At 45.1% G+C, this 15284-nt stretch overlaps 1 protein-coding gene across 1 annotated transcript; it reads right to left on the reverse strand.

Moving 5' to 3' along the window:
• Window positions 1-11528: 11528 nt before the first annotated feature.
• On the reverse strand, window positions 11529-13585 carry nhlh2 (nescient helix loop helix 2). The gene is made up of 2 exons (XM_076049370.1): window positions 13381-13585; window positions 11529-12179 (listed from the first exon to the last, which is right to left on the reverse strand). The coding sequence occupies exon 2, from the start codon at window positions 12138-12140 to the stop codon at window positions 11769-11771; it is 372 nt and encodes a 123-aa protein (XP_075905485.1). The 5' UTR covers window positions 12141-12179; window positions 13381-13585; the 3' UTR covers window positions 11529-11768.
• Between the last annotated feature and the right edge of the window lie 1699 nt (window positions 13586-15284).

Consider the following 15284-nt stretch of genomic DNA (forward strand, 5'->3'; position numbering starts at 1 on the left):
GACAGTTACCTTCCCAACACAACTCACCCTTTGACGGCGGAGATATCATTTCACCCCCGGTGCTTGATAGAATCCGGAGCTGAGGAGACAGTTTGCCCCCCGAAGGCACACGGTCGCTCGGCTTCACAGTAGGACGCAGCACACAGTCCCTGGTAACCGGAGGAATCACCCCGGCAGTCGGGAATTTTCACAGGGACGGGGCGGGGGGGCTGTGCTTCCCATCATACGGTGGTGTAGTTCCGAAGTGAGCCACCAGGGGGGTGTCTGCAACGCTTGGCTACCGATCACCGCCGATAAAAGTGAACAAGTAGAAGTGGAGCGGCGTAAAGGGAGAGATAACCTGTCTAGTCCTCCGTCAGAAACAAGACAGTTCATTCCAGTCTAAAGCCCACATTTCTTTTCTTCTTCTTTTTTTTTAAACACTTGAGCCAACAAAAGGCCTAAAAGACCGTTCTAGCTTCAACTGACTTTTATCTCTCGATATGACTTTATTGTTGTCAAAATGTATTAAGGCAGGACGATCAGCCCAATCAGCTGCAGACAGATTTGCTCACTTAGTCGTTTATGTCAGTTCATATGTTTAAGTGCAATTTAAAAAAAATAAATTAAAAAAAAACTTTGAGATTCACAAACTGTGCATAAGGTTTATGATGGCATATGTACATTGCTTTCTTCATGAAATCTATTTTTTTGCAAGAAATATTTGTTAACACACCTGTGGTGGAGGGTAAATCAACCGAAGCAAAATCAAACTTAGATTTTTAACGAAGATTTTCTGGGTCAGAAATATGAATTTGACATGATTCCATAATGTTGTTTAATTCCCATGTTTTCATATAGATAAATACACCATGAACTGGTCTGAAGGTGGTTTAGTGGTCAGAGCTTTTCTCTTAAGCGCTTGTCTAAACTTTGGCTAAGTTTAGACAAGCACTGAGCTGACTCCGGCTGCTTGCTCAGTGTTGTTGTCACAGCTCACAACGTTGAACAAGATAAACAATTGCCACGTCACTCAAAGCAGCTGATTGTAAAGCGATACAAGTCAGGCCTGGATACTCGTCTATGACAAAGACATAATGGAGTCATTGAGGCATTGAGGCACCTTCTTTGAAGAGAATGTAAATAAATATAGCTCTTTTCACTGAGATATCCAGGCCCAGTTTGTAAGATTAGGTGAGATATAATTTTTTTAAAAAACAGTAAGAAAACGCAATAATGCAAATAATGAGAACTAATGAGAACACATGTTTTCTATTGCACTTAATGCCAAGAGACCCCAGTTCCTATATCTAAATTCAAGGACTGCAGAAGGTTGCGGATGTTTGCATCCATAAACCCTTGAAACAATTTTGCAGACACTTGCATTTTAGCACCACCACACAACTAATTCACGTCCACGCCATTGTTATCCACACTCCACCCTATGAGTAAAAACCCAGTCAGAGAAAACTGTTTAATCACACATCCGCACTGACTGACTTCATTGCTTTGCTCTGGGTGCTATTTATCTTCTATTGTGTCCACAGACAAAGGGGGGCGTCTCACACCAGTTCATTCAGCCCACAAACACACACCTCAGTTCAAACTGCAAGGCAACAGATGCCTCCAGCAATTACACACTTCGATATAACAATCAATATTTTGCCTGCCTTTTAACTGCATCTTCACCTCAAACACATTGACACATATGCACACGCACACACACACACACACACACACACACACACACACACACACACACACACACACACACACACACCCAGACTGGGATATGTCTCATCCCCCTCCAGAATACAATGCAGGTCGTGACTGGGTTATGACCCCCTTCCCTCCCCATGGAGAGAAAAATAAACATCAGTGCCATGTCAAGGATGAGGTTGGGGGGAGGATATGTTTTTTCTATAAATCAATAACTGCATATCTCCCACAAAAAAAATAAAAGCACACATGCAGGTGGTTTATAGATGTGAAGAGCATCAAGCAAACGCTCCCATATTATACCCACTTCCAGGTTTTACGTGAGTATACTATGGCATAAGGCACCTCCGCCTTATGATAAGGTTGACAAAACTAAACAAAACATGATACACTAAAGCATTTTGTTGACTGAAACAGCACATTTAGCCCGCTGTTTGCAACTGCATGAGCAACACTCTGGATGAAACCCATACTTTGTTGTGCCTCTCCATATATCTGAAAAAGGCTCTCGGAGGGCAAAACAAACCCCTGGCTAATATATGGTGTCGCTGACATGACAGAGGTGGAAGCCCTTTGTGATATCACAGTGAGGTGATTTGTGTTCTTTTGTGTTTTTATGTCTTTTACATCACTTTGAGACCTTTTTATAAGCTACAATTATTGTACTTTTTTTAAAATCCACATTATTGTATGATGACAACAAACTTATTATTGGTTTTCGCAACCATTGAGCGTCATTGGTTAAGATGAGTCCGCCACCAAGTGGTACCTCACCGCCATTACATGCATAACATTTGAATACGCGCTTCCATCTGGGTGACAGGTTTAATTTCCCATGGCTCCCCCACCCCTAACCCCTCCCCACCATAAGATTTTTCCCACACACAAACAATTTAGATAACGAGGTTGCGGATACGATATTCTTAAATTTCATGAAACAAATTATAAGCAAAAACAAAAACAACGTTACACCATCACATTCTCTCAGAAGCAGGATACTACACATTGCGTCTCCGTGGCCGGATGTGTGAATCAATCAGCTGCAGTGAAAGCGATTAAATCCGATTACACAGCTGAATGGGTGGGGATCGCGGGGGGGTTGGGATTGGGGGCGCCCCCGTAGGCACGCGCCTCGTGTGACGACGAGCCGCGGCAGCACGTGCTGTCACTATTTCATGTTTATTCAAAAGTGGGGAAGCGCGCGCAGATGGCCCCTATTGAAGGGGGTGGGGGGAGGAGTGTGGGGAGTGGGGGGGAGAGGGGAAGCGGGGGGGGCCCCGGAGATCAATTTAATTTGGTGTCCGGAAGATGGATGGATTCCTCCCCAAAGACACGCAGTTTATGAGTTCAGAGAGGGGTTTTTGGTAAATAGGGGGGAGAGAAATGAAAGCGCGCAAAAAATGAAGACGAAGTGGGAAGAGATGCGGCTTATATGAGGCCCGCACGCATACATGCACACGGAGGGAAAAAACAGGAAGGATGGGAGCAACTCTTTGACAGTCAGCCAGATGAGACTCGCTGTTCAGTGCGCCAATTACGCTCAGAGGGTGTGATAAATTAGGTTTAAAGGCCCCCACCCCCGTTTGATTGCGTTTCACTCATGTGCACGGCGTTGGTTGGAGGTTCAATGACGTGTAAATCGGGTTGATGTCAAAAGACAGACACGCGCCTCTCTCTCTCTCTCTCTCTCTCTCATCCCTCCCTTCTCTCTCTCTCTCGATATTTGTTTGGCAATCTCATCAAGAAATGTCGCAGCACCTGATGCAAGAAATAAAGCGACAGACTTTCACTCTGTAAACATCAATTCTGTTAAAACTGAAAGGAAAAATTCCAGGGCCCACACATCGGTGGGCATATGTAGGAAGTCATAGTTATTCATAATAAATAAAAAAAAAAAAAAATGCTATTTTGTAATTTCATTTTCTTCCTTCATCCTAATGAAACGACAACAACCCACCCTCAACACCCAAAGACATCAAACTTCTGGTTGCAAAAGGTTGAATATTATGCAAAGCTAATTTTACTGATGGTTTCTCATGGTAACGTGTCTCTATGGCGTGAAAAGCTGATCCCTTATTACTTTTTAAACTTTATAAATCAACCCTTTGGGATGTCATAAAGAGCACTCATACCTCCAACCCCTGCTGTTCCGCCCTCTGAGACCACCTTGTTTTCGTCCACTTCCAAATGTGTGGAAGGTGCAATCAAGTGTCTGTGTTAGCAGGAAGATTAAGGCCCAGCAATTTTCCAAACAGGACAATAAACAGAGGGCTAAATACGGGTTACACGTGGGCTATAGGGTTAAACATCCTGTGAGGCTGCAACACTGGTGTTCTGAATGAAATAGACATAGAAACATCTAAACCAGGCGTGGGTCAACTACGGCCTGGGGGCCATATGCGGCCCGTTAAGCTTTTTAATCTGGCCCGCCGAACTTGAAGAAATGATATTAATAGTCAGTAAGTCATAAAATAGTATTTCATCCATGTTTTCGGTGTTTGCAGAGCCATTTCAATAAAGAGCTGAATACTGTTGGGCTTCAAAAATGCACTTTTTGTTGCAACTTTGCTTTGGTTCATTTTCAATTGACATTGAAGCAACATGTTTGTTACATATCCCATGATAAATGTTTTACTCCTGTGAGGTGGCTCACCAAAACACTCCATCCATCTGCTGCTGCTCCCGCCTCTCTGTCAAATTTTAGAACTCACTGTGGCCCATGAATGAAAAAGTTTGCTCCCCCCGGTCTAAATGCAAGATTTCAGTCAGATATTAGAGTCAACAAAATAAAATAAAATGTTTTTTTTCACCCAGTATAAATTTGCATTGTGGCTGCTTGTGTGTCCGCCGAGATTAAAGGAAAAACATGTTGAATAAACGCTCCTTATGACTCACCGTGACTCACGGCAGCAAGGCCTCGCTCACCCAAAAGGAACCACCGAACAATCGCATTATTTTTGAGAGACATTAACCAAATTGAAACCTCATGAATATTGCCGAGGTTTTTTTTTTTTTTTGTGTGTGTTTTTTTTTTTTTATTTAAAGCGTCCAGACTGGGCCGTGCGTCGACGCCCTTAATGCATGCGCGCACACCTTGCGACAGCACGGCGGTGCAGATGGTCCGAGCGTGAGCCTGAATGAGAGGGGGGGACCATCCGCTGCTGCTGCTGACGCATTGTTGGGGGGATGTCGTCTTCAATACAGCACTTAATGAGAACAGACTGACTCTCACTCCCACCCACCCTCCCTCCCTCCCCTTCTCCTTACTCTGTCCATTCTCCTCCTCCTCTCCGATCCTCCACCTCTCCTCTGCCCATTTCCATCTGTTTGGAGACAAAGGGCCACGAGCCAGCCCCAAACCCCCGGTACCCTGCTGGTGAAGTGGGCAAGGATAATACTGTCCATCCCGGGGGCTGCATTTCAACACATGGACCTGGCTTTGTACTGAACAAGACCCCCCTCCCCACCCCCCATCTCTTCATTCTGCTGGACGGACACACACACACACACACACACACACACACACACAGGGAGAGATGTGCACGAATCAACACACACCTCCGGGGGAAGAGACAAGGAGAGAGAGAAATAGAAGGGTGGGGTGAGGGTGAGATGGGGGGGGGGCGGGGGGGGGGCAGAGTTGGACTGAGGAGGGCGGCTCTCGCTTTGAACGCAAACACTTCTCCAACTGCCCGGTAAAAGGAGAAGGAGAATTAAAGGAGCAGCCGCCCCCCCCCCCCCACCCCCCCCCCCTACCCCCCCACCCCAAATTGAATCTGCATCCATTTTTCATTTTCCATTTCTCACCCACATGAACACGAGGCTTCACGGTGAATATTATGCAACAAACACAATGTGTTGCTCATCCAAACAAGACTCTTGGATGCCAGGGGACGGGCCCGAAACGGTCCAGATATGTTTTACTCCTCTTTGCCTTTTTTTGCGAAGCTCGCTGGCTACCTATACGGGCGGCAAAAAAAAAAATCCATTCCGTCTGTGAAACTCTGGATCAGAACACCGTCGCCCGGATCTCAGGTTTTGATGGAGCGGCTGGTTGAAAAAAGGGGGTAGAATTCCGCTTCTGGGCGAACTATCTCTTTGCAGTGATGGGAGTACATGGTGGTGGGAGAGGGTAGAGAGGGAGGGAGGGGGGCGGGGGGGTTGAAAAAAAAAACAAAAAACAAGGCAGCAGAAGAAAAGCTCCAAATGTTGTTGCTCATACTGCGAACATATGGCTGTTTGTTGTCCCACTCCTTTTTTTTTCCTTCTCTCCCCTCTCTTGTCCAATTTACACAAGTGAGCGAGTGAGCTCTCAGAATTTAATGGGCGTGCGCAGAGCTCTCTCCGTGTGTGTGTGTGTCTGTGTGTGTGTGTGTGTGTGTGTGTGTGTGTGTATAGTGTGCGTGCTGGCTGGCCCTGGCCTCACTATACCTGAATGATGATGAGGAGAAGGATGTCCAAACATTGATAATGGCCGCTGCATAATCCCCCTGCTGTCTGCACACACCTCCTGACATATGGTCACTCCACGGCTTTCACCCATTACATAAGCCCACGGAGCGATGGCAGGGTGTGTGTGTGTGTGTGTGTGTGTGTTGGGGGAAGGGGTTGGAGGGTTGGGGGGGGGCTTTGCGATGAAAAAACGCACACGGGCCACACTGTCAGCCCGGCTGTTCGCTGCCCTCAGCAGTCTGGGGCTTCTGCTGTCGCTCCTGCCCCCCCCCCCCACACACACACACACACCCCTTTTTTTTTTCCAAGAAGGGGGGTAGAGGGGTTGGGGGGGGGGGCGGTGTGTGAAGAATAAATTGAAGAGGGGCCGAAGCTACGAAAGCACAAAGTGCTCCTCTCGTCTCCTCTCCGTGGTGCCGACGTACAGATGGACCCCTCCATTCAATCGGCTCCAGCAGAAGTCAGAGCGGTGCTGGCAGAGCTGCTTTTTTTTTGTGTGGCTGAAGGAGGACAATCTGTGGCCGCCGCGCTCGCATCCCTCCTGGACAAAAGGGCCGAGCTGCTGGAGCGCAGCGCCGGGTGGAAACAGAGGGGGCAACAGTTGTTTCGCTGATCAACAAATCTGTGTGTTGTGTCGTCTTTTTCTGAAATAGAATACGTCTGTGAGATGCGACGCAAACTGTAAAAGGTGACAGGTGAGTTAGAGCAGGCGTGGGCCAAGTGCGGCCCGGGGGCCATATGCGGCCCGTTAAGCTTTTTAATCCGGCCCACCGAATTTGAAGAAATGATATTAATAGTGAGTCAGTCACAAAATAGCTGCATTTCTTTCATGTTTCCACTGTTTTCAGAGTCATTTCAATAAAGAGCGAAATACTGTGTGGCTTCAAAGACACTGATTTTGTTGCAACTTTGCTTTTGTTAAGTTTCTGACACATCCCATGATATATTTTTTTTCCTCCTATGAGGTGTCTCATCAAAACACTCCATTCATCTGCTGCTGCTGCTCCGCTACCCCCTCTCTGTCACATTTTAGAACCCATTGTGGCCCCACCAGTCCAAACATTTGCCCATCCCTCGGTTAGAGAGTTTATCCAAAAGAACGTTACACAGCATCAAGGTGAGCACATCTTTCTCGAGACTGAGCTGGGGACAACACTCACATCTACTTTCCGATCTGTATTTCTTGCGAATGGGGACTTCAGTGGAGCAGCTTCCTGCTCAAACGGTGATGATTTGCTGTGCACCCTGCACATGCCTGTGTCTCAGAAAATGGCCAGCCGACACCTGGCTGAGAATGTCGTTGCAGCTCACCTGGGAGAGGTATCAGTGGCCGCGGTGACATCACAGAGGGCACAACGAGCCGCGCGACACCAGCTATGCTCGGCTGCTTTGAAAACCTGCGGTGAGACGAAAATAAAGGATAAAATGCTTTTCAGATCGTTGACGGCTTTGGCTAAAATTGTTGCTTGCAGTCGAAACAGTTGGATTCTTTTAAAATTAGCTGCATTCTGTCAAAATATATATAAATATAAATATAAATATAAATATAAATATAAATAGAAAAGTCAATGCACGAGACTGAATAAATCCTTTGCTTTTTGTCATGCTATCATTATTGTCTCAATGGGGTGACACTGTGGTACAGGTTCAGCACTGGTTGTGGATTTGATGGGTACCTACGTATTCCCTTCTGTGTGGGTTCTCTCAGGTGCCCCAACTTTCTCCCATCCACAGTCCCTGGCTCATTAAAGATCCAGTGTGTAGGATTTGGCTTCATTTATGATTATTATATTGGTAAAAGCTTAATATACTGCCCAAAAATACATGAATAAAAGTGTATACTGGCCGTCATTTGGTTTTTCTATCCATAGAATGGTTCTTATTTATATATAAGAATATACGCAGACCAAGGGTTCCGCTCCATCTTGCACCACCGTATTTCTAAGGAAGCCTGGTGTGAACAATCCAGCTGCCTGAAAGTACATTATATATATATATATGTACACACACACACACACACATATATATTCTTTCATTCATATTTCTATACCCGCTTAGTCCCGAGCTCAGGGTCACGGGGTTCTGCTGGAGCCCCTCCCAGCTGTCTTAGGGCGAAGGCAGGTGACACCCTGGACAAGTGGCCAGTTCATCGCAGGGCCACATAGAAACAGACAACCATTCACACTCACATGCACACCTACGGACAATTTAGAATGTTCAATTGACCTCACATGCATGTTTTATATATATATATATACATATATATATATATATATATATATACATAAATATACATATATACATGTATATAAATCGAGCAATACAGGTCTTGCTCCCAGTTAGCTGCCATCTTGCGCTGTCATTTTTTCAGGAAGCTGACGTGCCCTAAATATGAAACGCGCTTTCATATTTAACACACTGCTCCTTTAAGGCTGACTGAGGTGGAGGTTGTGAAGGTGGATGGCTGTTGGTCTCAAAGGGGCCTCGCACTTAACTGTTGACTTGTCCAGGGGATGCAACACCACTTTCAGCCCAAGACTGCTGGGACGAGATCCAGCGACCCCGGTGACCCTGAGAGCAGGATTAGCGCTCACATACAATGAATGGAAGGGATTATTTATATTGCCACTTATAAAAGCACAGCGTCGAATAAGTGCTACCCCCCCCCACTGGAGTCTATACGGCACGCACTGTCTCTGCATTAAGGTGGATTCCCAAAAATGTGAAATCCAAAGTTTTTGCACGGCCAGATGAGTGAAGAAGTCGCAGATGCCAGAGAGAGAGAGAGAGAGAGAGAGACACACGGGAGGCCCTTGAACTGAGAGCGCATTTCATGCTACCTTCATTTCCACGGATAAAAAGATCTGAAATGAGAAATGTGGCTTTGCAAGGGGGGGGGGGGGGGGGGGGTTAAAGGAAAGAAAGACAGAGTGCAGCTGCTGCCCGAGGACGGAGGAGGCAGGTAGCAACGGATGGTTTTTCTAGCGATGCATATTTTGACATCACATGACATTCTGTTGCTCAATTGGAGCAGCTTAACAGTGGCAGTTCCAGGGCGAGGGGGTTCCAGTCCCACCGGGGCTGCTAATGCTAGTACAGAAAGAAAAAACAGAGAGAGAGAAAAGGTTCATCCACTCTAATATGATGATCAAAAAAAAAAAAAGATCTTCCAAGCATCCCCTCACATAGCTGCTGGAACTCATGCATAGCATATTTTATACCAAGGGGTAAATATTTATGGAACCTTTAAAAATGAATATAAATATTTTGGTCCCTTCTCTTTTTTGCGGTTCATACCATTTGGCAATATTACATCTCAGCGCTTGCTCGCTCATAAATTTCCAGCCTTTGCTCTCCCTCTCTCTCTCCCCGGGTTTCCCACGGGAGGTGCCAGACGGCCAGTAATTTGGTTGTCTTGGCTCGTCTGGAGTAACACCTGCCTCCTCTCTGGGGAGGGACGGAGCAGCAGCAGCAGCAGCAGCAGCAGCAGCAGCCTGCAGGAGCAGCGGCAGCAGCAGCAGCCTCGGAGCTGCTGCCTTTAGCTGCTGACCACTGCCAATCTCCCTCCGTGTGTGTGTGTGTGTGAGTACGTGTGTGTGTGTGGGTGCGTGCGTCAAAGTGAACGCGTGTTTCCGTCAAGAGGCGGAAGTTGTTGCTAACCAGCTGCGGTGACGTCACCCCGCAGAAATTAACACTTTTTATTCTCTGGAATAAAAAATAAAAAAAAAAGAAGAAGAAAGAAAACGTGACTCGAAATTGTTTTGTGTGTTTTTTTTTTAGTATTTCCGTTTTAATTAAAAATAACACCGGAAAATATGAAAAGTCTGTCCATTAGAAACCAGCAGTCACACGACACCTCTACTACAAAAGATCTGCATAAAGCAACAAGTTCAGTCTACTCAACCCTGAAGAGACAAAGAATCTTTGGATAGAGGATATGTTTTCTTCCCTTCACTATAAAATTACTCGTTGAATTTAGTCATACAAAGCAGACGGACAAATGAACTGATTCATCAAAAAACAAAATAAAAATAAAAAACATCGAAAACATTGAAGATATTAAAGTCAGACTATTATTTTTTCCCCTCATTATTACTTCTATTTTTGGTAACAGCAAAAAAAAATAAAAGAGGTTTGCTTCTTAATTGTGAAACTTCATTCCATTAATCCGTCTATTCATTTTAAGCTGTCAAATCTGTGTTCATGGCGCAACCTCTGGACGAAATAATAATTCAGGGAAATAAACATTTTTTTGGGAGCCGCTCAGCCCCATCATGAAGTGCTTATCGTTGCTATTGATAGACGGCAGACATTTAAATTAAAACAGAAAATTAACGACAAAACACCGAGCGAACATCGAACCCAATAAATTATGGTTGAACACAAAGTGCCAGTTTTTTTCTGCAGAGTTAGAACACCATCACTGTCCAGTTTTACAGTCTAAAGTATAGTAGCGACAAACAAATATACACTTATACAGAAAGAAGAGACGCCAGCCTATACCAACATAAATAAATAAGCATTAAATATTAAACACAATAAAATAAATAATCCCATACACTTTTTTTTTTTTTTTTAAAGAAATTAAAAACAAAACAGATTAAGGTCACAATTTATAATCAGTCATAAGTGGCACTTCCGCATTGAATCGTTTTTTTTTTTGTTTTTTTTTTATTGTTATTATCATTATTTTCATTCCCTTACGGAAAACATCACCTAATCTAGAAGCTATAGAAGCAGCTATACGTCGTTTACATCCGTTTTTTTTGAAATCACCCCCGCCCGCCCCCCCCAGTGTTTGTTCTGTCGGACTGATTGACGCACGGAGGGAAGGTGGGGGTGGGGTGAGGTGGCTGGTGAGAGGGTGAGAGGGTGAGAGGGCTCGTACTTCGATTCCAGGGGCTGTAAAAATCACCCCCTGACATTTGGTAAACTAATATCACTTGTGTGAAATGATCGGATTAAAGTCAGTCCGACGAACTAATTGTTTAAAAAGGCGATTGTACAGTGGTGTGTGTGTGTGTGTGTGAAGGGGGGGGGGGTTCCCCCTCTACACTTGTACCAATCGGGGTGGGTGGGGGCGGGGGGCGTAACCATCAGTCTTTATTGCATCCAGCGACTTCGGCGCTTTGCACACTTTCTCTTCTTTTTTTTTGTTGTTGCACTTCTCCGATGTGCAAACGCGCACTCGGAAAACACTTTTCCCCGGAGTTTGACCTGCACCGACTCAAACTACATATTATAGGCGTTTAGAAGGTATGACAAGTCCACAGCATCGGCTGCTGGATAAACGTTGAGGGGGTTTGATATTGGAATCGGACTGATAAACAGCGATTGGAACGAGAATGAGGAGGAGGGGGGGGGGAGGAGAGGGGGGGGGTGGGGGAAGTTACCTTCGATAATCACATCTTTTTTTTAGATTTTCTTTTGCGAGGCTGATGCAGGGTTTGGATTTTGTTGTTGTTCCTAACGGCCGTGTTCATTTTTGAAGCTAATAACCGCTTGCACTATATGCTATAAAATCATACAAATGACCCCAAATTGCCCACTTGTGCGCTTCGAGTCCATTTTCTCCACCGGCTCATGAGGCGCAATGAGGGGTTCGGGGGCTCCCACTTTCAGACATCCAACACGTGGTTGAGATAGGAGATGTAGCAGATAGCCAGTCTGAGGATCTCGATCTTGGACAGCTTCTTGTCCGGGGGCAGCGTGGGCAGCAGCTTCCGCAGCTCGGCGAAGGCCACGTTGAAGGCCTCCACCCGGATGCGCTCCCTGGTGGCGTGCGCCGAGCGGTACTTGGCCGTGGCCCGCCGCCGCCTCCTCTTCTCCTCGCGGCTCAGCGGCTGGTCGGCCTTGCACTTGGGCCGGTCCTCGCCCTCGGTCGGCTCGTCCGAGCCGCAGCTCGCCGACTTGAGGCCGTTGAGCAGTGTCTCCGGGTCGGACTGCGGCCAGCAGAGGTCCGCCTCGGTCTGGTCCGGGCTCAGCATCATCTTGATGGGCTTTTGTGAGGCTCGCTGCTCCTGGAGAAACTGTGAACAGTGACGATAAATAATGAGAATAGCAGTAATATTATTAATAAAAAAACAACTTTTACAGATTTAAACGACGTGACGTGCGTGTAGCATCAGTCTAAAGCAGGGCTGGGCAAACTTTTTGACAAATGGGTTCTAAAATGTGACAGAGGGGGGGGGTAGCGGAGCAGCAGTCGATGGATGGAGTGTTGTGGTGAGCCACCTCACAGGAGGAGAAAATACATCATGGGATGTGTAAAATAAACATGTTGCTTTAATTTCAATTGAAAATGAACCAAAGCCAAGTTGCAAACAAAACGGTGTCTTTGAAGCCCCGCAATATTTAGTTTAGCTCTTTATTGAAATGAATCTGAAAACACGGGGAAATAAATGGCTGAAATACAGCTATTTTACGACTTTACTGACTATTAATATCATTTGAAAAGCGTAACGGGACACATGTGGCTTGCCCACGCCTGGTCTAAAATATCATTTCAATCGCCTGCTCTTATAAGTTTCAATAACCGCAGAGAAAGCAAGCAAATGTCAATGATAAGGTAATTGTCGTCAGTGTTGCCCATCGCCCTGAGGCCCGAACATGAGAAACCCCATAGTGGGAGCTTGTTTAGGTGCCAAGCACCCCCCTCCACCACCACCACCACCACCACCAAACAGTCTACATGCGTTGCATAATAACATTAAACTCCATAAATAATGCAAGGCCTCGGAAAAACTCGCGGTTAATGGTTAATTTATTAGCCTAAACATCCCCCCAAATGAAGCAGAAACACCCTCAGATTTCTTTTTCGATTTACATTTTTTTTTTCCCCTCCCTCGATTTCATTTACATTTTCTTATTTGTTAATTTAACGGCGAGCGAGTTGTGATTATTTGCGAGGAAGAAAGTAAAGTCCCCTTTATTGTGAATTAACATAATCAGAAGTGGCCATCTGTCACAGTGTGATGAACACATCTGCTTGGCTCAGGTCGCACTGACTTGACAGCATGTGAAGGCAAAAAAAAATAATGTTGACATCTGCTAGACATGAAATCAATTGAGCAATTTAAAAAAAAAAAAGAAATTGTTGCTACATTCACGATTAATTAATAAAAACACTAAAATAGTGTTAAAATACTTTTAAAACAATTACAGATAAGCCTGTCATAAAAAAAAAAGAGTAATTCGGTTTTATTTTTTAAGTAAAAAAAATCGACTCACCTTAACAAAGAGTTTGGGGCAAATTGTCTGGCTGGAGAGCAACTTCAAAATGTTCTTGAACTCATATTCCACTGGCGGAAAAAAACAAAAACAAAAACAAAAACACAGGCGCTGCAGATGTCGAAACTTTGGTCTTGCGGCGACAATCGAACAATAAAATAAATAAATAAATAAATAAACAAATAAACGAATAAATAAATAAGAATTAAATTAATTATTATTGTTTAGGGGGAAAAAAAGAAGAAGAAAAAAAACAGTTCTTGAGCAGACGTCGGAGTCACACCTCGTCAAAAAAAAATCAGCCCCGGAAGTCTCACAGATGATCAGTCGACTGAACAAGATAATAAAAAAATAATAAAGATGAGGGTTGATAAGAGCGTTGATCCGGGATCAGGGATCAGTCAGTCACCCCCAGCTTGTGATCCCCGGCGACGGGGAGAGGAGACAATGGGTGCCGATGAGATGGACAGATAGATAGACAGATAGATAGATAGTGGACAAAGTGCAGCAGCAGCAGCAGCAGCAGCAGCAGCAGCAGCAACAGCAGCCAGGGCTAGTGGTCCATGCTGGAGGAGTGGTGGTCGCTATCCGGGGTATCCGGGGCTCCGGGTTCGCGGCTGATCCGCCTCTGTGCTCGCTGCTCCGGCTTCTTTCTTCCAGCAGCCACACGCACGCACGCACTCACTCACTCACTCACTCACTCATGGATGGATGGAAGAACCGAGCGCTGCTGCCACACTAATAAAGGCTGACTGGAGGAGGGACGGAGCGAGGGGACGGAATAGATTTGAGGAATGGTATTGTCTAACACCGCCTTCTTCCCTCCCTCCCTCCTTCTCTCTCCCTCCATCCCTCCCTCCATCACACACCTCCTCCTCCCCCTCCTCCTCCTCTTCCCTCCCTCCCTCTTCACGCCCCTCAAGCCCTGAAGCGCTCTGGCTCCCGTGGGACCGCTGGGCAACACACACACACACACACACACACACACACACACAAAAGGGAAAAAAGCAGAGATGTGCGCGTGATAAAGGATGGAGAAATGATAATAAACAAACACGCGTGTTCGCGAGGTGTGAGTCCGTGCACGCGCGTTTTTGGGGGGAGAGGGGAGTCATAATGATTGGAGAGAGAGAGAGAGAGAGAGAGAGAGAGAGAGAGAGAGAGAATAATAAACAGGTGAAAATATTTTTTGTGCTTCCAAAGTTTGAATTCGATGGTTATTTTTTTTTCTTTTAAAAAATGTTTTTTTTTTAGTTCATTTAACTCGGAGTCAGTAATTGGTCAGAATTTTTTCTCCTCCGAGGGCAATTTCAACAACTGCTTTCAAGTTTTGTGAGAAAATAAAGCTTTTGAGGGAGATTATTCTGGTGTTACTCAGTGGAAATTAGTGGGGAGTGGATTTTCTTTTCTTTTTTTTTTTTTTTTAGAAATTATTTAATAATGAATGAAACGAATGAAAGGCCCAGTGTGTGTAAAAAATGAAAGTCATATTGACATGAAATGGAATGGAGAAAAAATATCACGTTTGTAAGTGTTGTGTTTTCGCATTGGCTAATAATAATAATGACTGCCAGCAGCCTGAAGACACTGACATCACAGCTGCTTGAAGGGAAAAATGTAACATCACATGGATTCAAATGTTTTGTCCAGTCAATCCAACCTTGTGGCTGCGTGACGCACCGACGTCTCACACTGCTGGGCCTTTCACTTGTTGCCCCGGTCTTTCTGTCTTTCTGTCTTTCTGTCTTTCTGTCTTTTTTTTTGTTTTGTTTTGGTTTTTTTTACACACTTTGTTGACGTGGCTGAGTAAAGCCAAAATCTTCATTTGTTTTCTGTGATATTGAGTCTTTTTCATGCACTTACAAACAAAAAAAAACACTGTGCCTGCTCAAGATTCTTCTTCT

Source organism: Nelusetta ayraudi, unplaced genomic scaffold, assembly GCF_046127955.1.
Source record: "Nelusetta ayraudi isolate G7.1 ecotype Tasmania unplaced genomic scaffold, CSIRO-AGI_Nayr_v1 ptg000114l, whole genome shotgun sequence".
Taxonomy (NCBI): domain Eukaryota; kingdom Metazoa; phylum Chordata; class Actinopteri; order Tetraodontiformes; family Monacanthidae; genus Nelusetta; species Nelusetta ayraudi.

Coding starts and splice junctions, on each gene's coding strand:
- nhlh2 (XM_076049370.1), bottom strand. CDS start 12,140: ATGATGCTGAGCCCGGACCAGACCGAGGCGGACCTCTGCTGGCCGCAG.